Raw genomic sequence first — 10,696 nt, 5'->3', positions numbered from 1 at the left:
TTTCAGCTAGGTTAAATCTGAGTCATGGCACCATATATGTCGTGTAATTTCCTCGGTTCTGTCTTACCACAGCAAAAATTTGAAGTGGCGGATGGACCAGTGTTATAGCTCAGTTTGATTGGCAAGCAAAGGAAAATACACCATTGAGGCATGAGGGTGGGCCGACCCAAAAGACACGAAGAGAAGCCCCTGGTTCAATTTTGGTTCCTCTTTTTATATGTTTTTTCTCCTCTCCCTGAGTCTGCTCTATGTAAATTGGGCTAGCCAGGAGGGCTGTTTGTTTTACCTGAGGTCCTCACTCTGGTCCTCAGACCTTCCTTTGTTCTATTTTCACAGGCTTTTCCCTTCTTTGTCTGTTAGTCACCGCCATTTTGGACTCCTTTTTCCTATTCTAACTACCTAACACTATGAAAGATGTCAGCTGGCTTTCTTATCCTCTGAGCCATCTGAGTGGTGGTGGGGGCATTTGTTTTCTACCTCCCATTTTTAGTTATTCCTCTCTTATTTACAGCATACTTATACAGAAATCTATGTGAAATGAATGGTTATATATAAAGAAAAACGTTTTCTCTTTTTTGTCATAGGTGTTGGTATATTGGATAGTTTTTCATAGGTTTGTTTTCCTTTGATTTCAGCCTCAAAGCTTTCCAATTTGCCTCCTTTGTGATCAGGGGTATCAATAAACATGGTTTTTTATTTGGTTGTTTCCTTCATGATGATACCATTGTATGCAGTATCATACATTAAAAAAAAAAAACCTGTTTTTACCGGGAATCAACTGATAGGAAGGTGGTACTTTATTTACTTTGCTCATATTCTCAAAGCAAACATTTTGTCTCTTTTTCTTTTTCTCTGGTGGTTGCCCCATCCTGTGACCACTGGCCTATGCAACCAGGAAGAATAGCCAGGCCAAGAGACTCTACAAATGGGAGAAATCTAGCACCATGTAGTTCTGCCTCTGCATCCGGCAGCTCTTCCTTGGTGCATTGTCCCTGGAGATCCTCAGGGTCACAGAACTCTGCCCTGATCGAAAGCCTTGGAGAAAGTACAGTGATTGCTTATAAATACTCTTGACTCTGAGCTGTGATTATAAACTTCCCTCTACTCTATATGTGTTCGGCTGCTCAGTCATGTCCAACTCTTTGCAGCCCCATGGACTGTAGCCCACCAGGCTCCTCTGTCCATGGAGTTTTCCAGGCAGGAATATTGGAGCAGACTGCCATTTCCTACTCCAGGGGATCTTCCCAGTCCAGGGATTGAAACTGCGTCTCTTGCATCTTCTGCATTAGCAGGCAGATTCTTTACCACCAGGACCACCTGGGAAGCCCCTCTACTCTATAATGGAGATATGTAAGGCAGTGAGGAGAAAAGGAAACCTTAAGAACTCAGGCCTTACAATTAAGTAGAAAGTGAAAGTGAAGTCTCAGTTGTTTCCAACTCTTTACAATCCCGTGGACTGTATCCTACCAGGCTCCTCCATCCATGGGATTCTCCAGGCAAGAATACTGGAGTGGGTTGCCATTTCCTTCTCCAGGGGAACTTCCCGACTGAGGGATCAAACCCGGGTCTCCTGCATTGCAGGTAGATACTTTACCCTCTGAGCCACCAGGGAAGCCCAGAATTAAGTAGACTCAGGTTTAAATCCAACCTCTACCACTTAACAGCTGTGTGACCTGTGTGTCATTATAATGGTATCTGTCCTTCACAACTTGACCCTCATCTGTGTTTCCAGTCTTATCTCCTGCCACTTTCCTTCTCATTGTCTACTCTCCTCTACCCCAGCACTTGTGTTTTATCCAGGAAATACGTGGGAACTTGTTGGTAAAATCTCTGGATCCATGTCAGATCTAATGTATTGGAAGCTGTACTTTATGAAGAAAGTGCACATTAAAACTTAACAAGCTCTGGTCTAAGCAACTTCCTGGAACTTTGATTCTTGGAAGAAACAATGCCACACTCCAACCTATGACTGCTGATGATACGTGACTGTCCTCTGGAAAAGTATGATGTGCTTTGCAACTTGAGGTATTCTTTGAATTATTCCCAACTAAACCGTGTCTTAAATTAGAGGTCCTCGAACAACTAGCTCCTTGGTTGCCTTCATTTCCAGCCCTTTGAAATTCATCCTGCTCTTTTCTCATGTTTTTTTGGGACTTTCCTTCTGAATACAGAGAAAGCCTCCTCACTAGCAAGGAAGTTGCTGCTGCTAAGTCGCTTCAGTCGTGTCCGACTCTGTGCGACCCCATAGACGGCAGCCCACCAGGCTCCGCCGTCCCTGGGATTCTCCAGGCAAGAACACTGGAGTGGGTTGCCATTGCAGACTCAAATCAAATGCTTGATATATATAATAATGCTGTATTAGGTACAGCATGGGGTATAGAAATTCAAAGACTGTCTGACTCTGAGCGACCTTTTATTTCATTGGAAGGATATAAAGATGCAGAGTGAAATAACTTTTATGCTCCTTTGTTTATTATCACATCTTCTGAATTTTTGCAGTATGGTATGTTTCTGTGATGTTGATAGGAAGGGATTATTAGACCTCTTTCTTAGATAAGGAAGTCAGGTTTAAAATATTAAGGATTATTAATGTCATATGGCTATTAAAGAGCCAGGATATGTATTCATATCTTCCAGCTCCAGTTTTTTTTCTTTTTTAAAATATTGTGCCACACTGTACCTTCTAATATCAAATTAATTTACAGTAAAGAAAAAACCATATAGGGTTACAGAAGTAATTGTGGTAATTAAGAGGAAAGACATCCTTTTACTGAAGGAGTCTGAGGAGGCTTCAGTGAAGGAGCATTTAGCAGGATTTTGAAAGATAAGAAGGATTCATCTGGACAGAGATGGGATAAGCAATCTAAGAAGAGGACAAGAAGCAGAAAAGCACAGAGTCTGTTTAAAGAATAATGATTAGACCAGTGTTCTTAGGCTGTTCTTATTTGGAATCTGGATTGTTCCAATCCAATTGAACGAGGCATCTGAACTTTGCAGGTGTGGGGAACTATGTTTAGGGTAGAGGGACCACAGTGATTTCTTACTTTGTTTCATACTCTTGCACAAAATCCACTGTGCTGAGAGCCAGGGAGATATGACTGCATACATTTTCCTGGTGGGACCTAAAAATGAGAGTTTCTCTGCCGGGTTGTGTTTTATAGACTACTACAGCTACTTTTTAAAGGCACTGTATTACTTGTGGGTGGTTGCGAACAACTCTTCTTTTTTAGGAGAATGTGGGTAGATAGTGTGCAAGACCACAGAAAAAATAGTGACCTTCAGAAAGCGGCTGAGATCAAGATCAATGAGAAGTGTACACTTAAGACCAGGAAACAGAACCCTGAATATTTATAAATGGGATTTTTCAGGTGTGCAGAGGCTGTGAAAATCCGAATTGGTTTAGACCTAGACGGAAACTGCGTCTGATTGGTTTTTCAAAGTGAGAAAGACCTCCTACTATGGGGTTGGCCGCCCGCGCTCGTCATAGGACCTGCCTTTGTGACGTGGCCCGGCAGCCGCAGTCTTATTAGCTCATACCTGGGAGAGTGAGGTTCAGAGCCAGTGGCCCCGCGGAAGCGGGAGCCGGGCCATGACTGAAGCGGGTGAGCCCATGGACGAACCCCAAGGTACTGAAGTTAAAACCCAGCCGCGCAAGGAAAGAGACCTTGCGGGACCGCTGAGGCGGGGCTCGCACTCCGTGCTCAAGGTGTCCCAGCTGTTGCTCCGCGCCATCGCTGCGCACAAAAGGCTGACCCTGGCGGCTCTCAAGAAGGAGCTCGGAAATGCGGGCTACGATGTGCGCAGGAAGTGCGGCCGCCTTTCGGGCGAAGGGTCCAGGTCTGAAGGGAAGGGCCTTCTCCTCTGGGTGAGCGGCAGCGAAGCCGCCGGCTACTTCAGGATCTGTAAGGTTCCGAAGCCGAAGAGAAAGCGAGGACGCCCGAGGCTGGAGGAGTTCCGGGCGCGGAACTCAGGCAGGCGCTCCGCGCGCCGCACGGTGGCCAGGAACGTGTGGAGGGGGCGCTTGAGGTCAGACTCGAGGAAGGTGAGGTCAGGGGCCAAGGACCTGGTGAGGTCCAGAACCAAGGAGGAAGGGAGGGCCAAGAAGGAAGCCATCAGGCCCAGATCCCGAAATGAGACGAGGCCAAGCTCCAACGCCAGGGAAGAAAAGAAGCAGGGCCCGGAGAAGCTGGTGAAGCGGACCGTCCAGAGGCCAACTTCCACTAAAACCCACCGGACTTCGCATGGGCAGGCGAAGGCGTGCAACTCGAGGGCTACTCGCACCAGGACTTCCGCTAAAACTGAAGGTGCTAGGAGTGCCACCGGGAGTCCATAGTGTGGGAGCCACGCCCCTTCCTCCAGGCACAGATGCCTTTCCGCAGAGCCTCCAGTGAGAGCAGCTCCCCACACTGGTTGAAATGAACAAAACTATATACAAGACCTTTCCACCACATTGCGTCTGTCTCCTCTTTGCCGCACCTGAAGGGGAAAGGGTGGGTGTTGAGCTGAGACCTGTAGCAGAAGCCTGTCCGGTGAAGACGGAACAAGGAGTATGCCATTCTGTTTCTGCTGCAGGAGCCAGGAAAGTGCCTTTCAGAAGGAAAGAAAACAGGAAGGAGAAAGCCAGCAACTTCACGGGGTTAGAGGATGTGTTGGATTAATGTTAGACAGCCTGCTGCTGCTAAGTCACTTCAGTCGTGTCCGACTTTGTGTGACCCCATAGACGGAAGCCCACCAGGCTTCCCCTTCCCTGGGATTCTCCAGGCAAGAACACTGGAGTGGGTTGCCATTTCCTTCCCGTTAGACAGCCTATCAAATCTAAATTGAGTTTTGGAGAGAAGGGCAAGCAAGGAGAGAAGTGGGGGGCATCACTGGGGCAAGAGAATAGACAGCCTTTAGGAGGGTAAGTGGTCCCACTAATCCAAAGTGGTCTGACTGGAAATTCCTTTTAGAAGACGGCCTGTCTCCTGCAGTTGATTGTAATGCGTTTGTAATTTTTGCCCTGATTTGATAATTGTTTTAACTTAGAAAAGTATGTCTTATATGTTAATCCTCAATTGAGTGACAGTGTGTGTGAAAGCGTCTAGCACAAGGCTTGAGTCATGGTAGGTGCTTATCACAAGAATTATATATGAGTATAAATGATTTGTGATAGAGCGATAATGTGCTACCACAGAAAACTATACTGGATCAGTACTTAATGAGGCCAGGATCCTTGTCAAAGTGCTGCCACTCTGACCTTAACTAAGTTATTTAATCATTCATGGTCTTGGTTTCCTTCTCTGTTTAAAAAAATGCTGGAGTTAGAGTAGGATTATTTTAGGTCATCTTAAGTTTCCGTAAAATGATAAGGGGGACTTAGACATCATGGTGTATGCTTTGATTGACAAAATTCATTAAGGGAATTATCAGCTGGGAAAGTACTAGCTCCTAGTGAGGAAACTACTAAGGTATACAGAATGCATATCAGAAATAAGATGGGGAAGGCTAAATAATTAATAGCTAGATCTTTGCTCTTCTCAAAACACATGTGCTAAGCATTATATACCAAATAGGAGCAAATATATGATTTATTTGGGTTCTCAAAGCAGGCATAAAGCATACTATGAGAACAGTTCTCATGCCATCAGCCATGACAGGACACAGAAATGGTTCCTTGGGAAGTAAACATCAGAGTTTTTTAGAGTATACCTGACCAAACTTTCCCCAGCAAATTCTGATATCTTTTATAAGGGGGCACGGGATTTATATTTAAAACAAAGTTCAGTGATGCTGCTGCTGCTGCTGTTGCTAAGTCATGTCAGTCGTGTCCGACTCTGTGCAACCCCATAGATGACAGCCCACCAGGTTCCCCCATCCCTGGGATTCTCCAGGCAAGAACACTGGAGTGGGTTGCCATTTCCTTCTCCAATGCATGAAAGGGAAAAGGGAAAGTGAAGTCGCTCAGTCGTGTCCGACTCTTCGTGACCCCATGGACTGCAGCCTACCAGGCTCATCTGTCCATGAGATTTTCCAGGCAAAAGTACTGGAATGGGGTGCCATTGCCTTCTCCTCAGTGATGCTAATATTCACTTACACCTTTAAATGAGGATCATTCCTTTAAGCCTATACAATGTAACAGCAAAATGCATGCCCTGTGTTTCATCTGTAGATGATCTGAACTTTGAAATCTCCCCCTGCTATAATTAGTTTTACTATGCACTTGAAATGCAAAAAAGCAAAATGGCTGTCTGAGGAGGCCTTACAAATAGCTGTGAAAAGAAGAAAAGCAAAGGAGAAAAAGGAAAGATATAAGCATCTGAATGCAGAGTTCCAAAGAAGAGCAAGGAGAGATAAGAAAGCCTTCCTCAGTGATCAATGCAAAGAAATAGAGGAAAACAACAGAATATGAAAAACCAAGAGATCTCTTCAAGAAAATTAGAGATTCCAAGGGAACAATTCATGTAAAGATGGACTCGATCAAGGACAGAAATGGTATGGACCTAACAGAAGCAGAAGATATTAAGAAGAGGTGGCAAGAATACACAGAAGAACTGTACAAAAAAGATCTTCACGACCAAGATAGTCACGATAACGTGATCACTGACCTAGAGCCAGACATCTTGGAATGTGAAGTCAAGTGGGCCTTAGAAAGCATCACTACAAACAAAGCTAGTGGAGGTGGTGGAATTCCAGTTGAGCTATTTTAAATCTTGAAAGATGATGCTGTGAAAGTGCTGCACTCAATATGCCAACAAATTTGGAAAACTCAGCAGTGGCCACAGGACTGAAGAAAGTCAGTCTTCATTCCAATCCCAAAGAAAGGCAATGCCAAAGAATGCTCAAACTACTGCACAAGTGCACTCATCTCACACACTAGTAAAGTCATGCTCAAAATTCTCCAAGCCAGGCTTCAGCAATATGTGAACCGTGAACTCCCAGATGTTCAAGCAGGTTTTAGAAAAGGCAGAGGCACCAGAGATCAAATTGCCAACATCCGCTAGATCATGGAGAAAGCAAGAGAGTTCCAGAAAAACATCTATTTATGTTTCATTGACTATGCCAAAGCCTTTGACTGTGTGGATCACAATAAACTGTGGAAAATTCTGAAAGAGATGGGAATACCAGACCACCTGGCCTGCCTCTTGAGAAACCTGTATGTGGGTCAGGAAGCAACAGTCAGAACTGTACATGGAACAACAGACTGGTTCCAAATAGGAAAAGGAGTACATCAAGGCTGTATATTGTCACCTTGCTTATTTAACTTCTATGCAGAGTACATCATGAGGAACGCTGGGCTGGAAGAAGCACCAGCTGGAATCAAGATTGCTGGGAGAAATATCAATAACTTCAGATATGCAGATGACACCACCTTTATGGCAGAAAGTGAAGAGGAACTCAAAGGCCTCTTGATGAAAGTGAGAGGAGAGTGAAAGGGTTGGCTTGAAGCTCAACATTCAGAAAACAAAGATCATGGCATCTGGTCCCATCACTTCATGGCAAATAGATGGAAAAACAGTGGAAACAGTGTCAGACTTTGTTTTTTTGGGCTCCAAAATCACTGCAGATGCTGATTGCAGCCATGAAATTAAAAGACGCTTACTCCTTGGAAGGAAAGTTATGACCAACCTAGATAATATATTAAAAAGCAGAGACATTACTTTGCCAACAAAGGTCTGTCTAGTCAAGGCTATGGTTTTTCCTGTGGTCATGTATGGATGTGAGAGTTGAACTGTGAAGAAAGCTGATGACCGAAGAATTGATGCTTTTGAACTGTGGTGCTGGAGAAGACTCTTGAGAGTCCCTTGGACTGCAAAGAGATCCAACCAGTCCATTCTAAAGGAGATCAATCCTGGGTGTTCATTGGAAGGACTGATGCTAAAGCTGAAACTGCAATACTTTGGCCACTTCATGCGATGAGTTGACTCACCGGAAAAGACTCTGATGCTGGGAAAGGTTGGGGGCGGGAGGAGAAGGTGACAACAGAGAATGAGATGGCTGGATGGACATGGACTCGATGGACATGAGTTTGAGTGAACTCCGGGAGTTGGTGATGATGTACAGGGAGGCCTGGCGTGCTGTGATTCATGGGGTCGCAGAGAATCGGACACGATTGAGCGACTGAACTGAACTGAACTGAATTGTCTGTAAGAGGCAGAATGAAGCAGACAATCAGAAAATAGCCACCTGAAAAATAGCCATGTGTTACTGCCCCTTTATAGTTCCAGGATGTTTTTACTTAAAGAACAAGATGGTCTCAAATTAGAACTCTCTTTCCCCTAAATTAGGATGGGAAGGACACTGGCAACAACTTGTTTTCTATATTTCATAGGAATCTTCATGCTTCTGTTTGTATTATGATGTTTTTCTTCAGTTAAGCAAACGTTATTAATCACTCAGTAAACTTACCAAATTAAGTAAATTATTTATATAATTTACATAGCTAACAATGGTCATTTCAGATTATTTTCATTGATAAGCTTTAGGGTGACTGTACTCTGATTAAATATAAGACATGATCTTAACTCATAGGTAGGCCATCCAGATTGTTTAGGTCATGATTCAGACTGGATACTTCTGTGGAGAAACTGCCAAGAATAGCTCACTTCATCCCTAGTGTTCATTGATGACTAAGTGTCTGCAAGATTCTGGGTGTTTTGCTAAGAATAAAGATGGATAAAACATAATTCCCACTTTTTAATGCTCACATTCTAGTGGCATATTTGGATATTTAACTTTTGTCAGAGCAAATGGAACATCCCTGCCCTCAATTCTTTGCTTTCCTTTTATCTCAACTGCCTAGTGCAATTATGGTCAGAAAATTTTTGTACTTTGGAGTTGTAATCCCTTTAACATCAAATATTCAGAGGTTGTTGAAAAAACAAATAAAATGGCCTTGAAAAATATGGAAAAAAAGTATAATTTTACTCATAAAGGAAATGCACATTAAAACAGTAAGATAAAATTTTTAATCAAAATATTTGAGAACCTACTCTGTTGGTGAGGCTGTGGGGAAACAGGCACTCATACAATGCTGCTACTGCTGCTGCTGCTGCTAAGTCACTTCAGTCGTGTCCGACTCTGTGCGACCCCATAGACGGAAGCCCACCAGGCTCCCCCGTCCCTGGGATTCTCCAGGCAAGAACACTGGAGTGGCTAGTGAGTGTAAATCTCCATGACCCCAGTGGAAGAAATTTGGCTTTGATAATTATAAATGCAAATGTCCTTTGAGTCAGTGGAACCACTTTTAGAAATTTACTTTTTAGATATTAATGCATTTGTGTAAAGACTTATGTGCAAGGTATTTAATTGCAGCATTGCAATAACAACAACAAAAAAAGAAAGTAAGGTAATGGCATTAGGTGATTGATTAAACTGTGAAACTTCCATACTGTGAAATAGTACACAGCTACAAGGATTCTCTATGTATTATGACAAACTCCCCAATATAGATGAAGTAAAAAAAAAAATTCAGGACACTGAGTATACCAAACTACCTTTTGTGTAAAGTGAAGGAAAATGGGTCTCTTTGCAACTATATAAAGAAACTCTGGAAGGATAACCAAAATCCTGTTTTGTTGTGAGGGGAAGATAAGGTAATGGGAACTGTAGAAAACACATAGAAATAAAATTCTTTACCATATCTTTTCTTGTATTTGTTTTCAGAATCATATAAATTGTAACTTGTTCAAAGATAAGGTAGAAATTTCCACATAATTGTCAGTTATAGCCTTTTCACTTACATGGTGGTTTATACTTTTGAATGCATTGTTTCATTTTACTTCATGACAGTCTCTTAGATTTTAAGTGAAAAATCTAATGTTAGAAAACGTACAATTTAGAAATTCACTTTTAACTGCAAATTCAATGCTCTCTTCACTATAGTTATAGTTGAGTAGGGCCTCTACAAGAGTTAATGTAGGGAAAGGTCAGAAGTTTAGAATTCATTTATACACTGAGTATTTTAATAATTTAGTGATTTCTTGTAGGGAAAGGTGTTCAACACATGGTGGGGGGGGGTTGCTGTTTTCTGATCATGAAACTATTTCCATTTGTCAGTGGTCTCAAAACAATAGATTTCTCCTGTTCTTCCTTCTCCTCTGAGGCATCTCAAACATGGCAAGGCAATGTGGTTGGACTGCAGATTCAGCCAAAACTAGGTGCCTAGTAAGGACAGGAAGATAGGCCATTTGGGGAAGTGATAGAGGGACACCATGCTGAAAGGGGCTCAAAGAAAGCCAAAGGATTTGGAAGAGAGGAGCTGAAGACTGGCTGAGGGGGTGTTAGCATGAGTCCTGTCAATGCTAGGAAAGACATCGAGATGGTAAGAAGGAATCAGGATGTCAGCAGTCCGCTGGAGTTGCCTGAGAGAACAGGCCCATCGACGAACAATCACAGTTGTGTTTCTCCTCCTCCTCGTCAGTTCCTTCCCTTTTCCCTGTTTTGGTTAGGGGAGAGGCTAGACGTGTCAAAAGCTTTATTCCAAGGGACTGGTGGGGAATTAAGAGTGAATGCAAGAAAATAAGGAAACACATGGAGGACGAGGCAGGTGGCAAACAGCCTGGCTGGTGTTCAGAAAGCTGCAGAGACACATCACCCCTAAGCAGTAGGACCGAAGCTCTTGAGGGCAACTCCCATGGAGAAGAGCAAAGCCTTTGGGGTGTACCCCGTGCCTGCAGAGTGGTTTCCTGCCCCCATCCCAGTGAAGCTCCATGGGCAA

General features: G+C 43.4%; 1 protein-coding gene across 1 annotated transcript; it reads left to right on the top strand.

Moving 5' to 3' along the window:
• Positions 1-3,589: 3,589 nt before the first annotated feature.
• On the top strand, positions 3,590-4,399 carry H1-7 (H1.7 linker histone). Its single transcript, XM_055396411.2, has one exon. It carries the CDS (start codon positions 3,590-3,592, stop codon positions 4,331-4,333), a length of 744 nt encoding a protein of 247 aa, XP_055252386.2. The 3' UTR covers positions 4,334-4,399.
• The last annotated feature ends 6,297 nt before the right edge of the window (positions 4,400-10,696 follow it).

Source organism: Moschus berezovskii, chromosome 6 (assembly GCF_049115385.1).
Source record: "Moschus berezovskii isolate FMDL1 chromosome 6, NW_MosBer_1.0, whole genome shotgun sequence".
NCBI classification, from domain to species: Eukaryota; Metazoa; Chordata; class Mammalia; order Artiodactyla; family Moschidae; genus Moschus; species Moschus berezovskii.
This window is presented reverse-complemented; position numbering and strand designations above follow the sequence as displayed.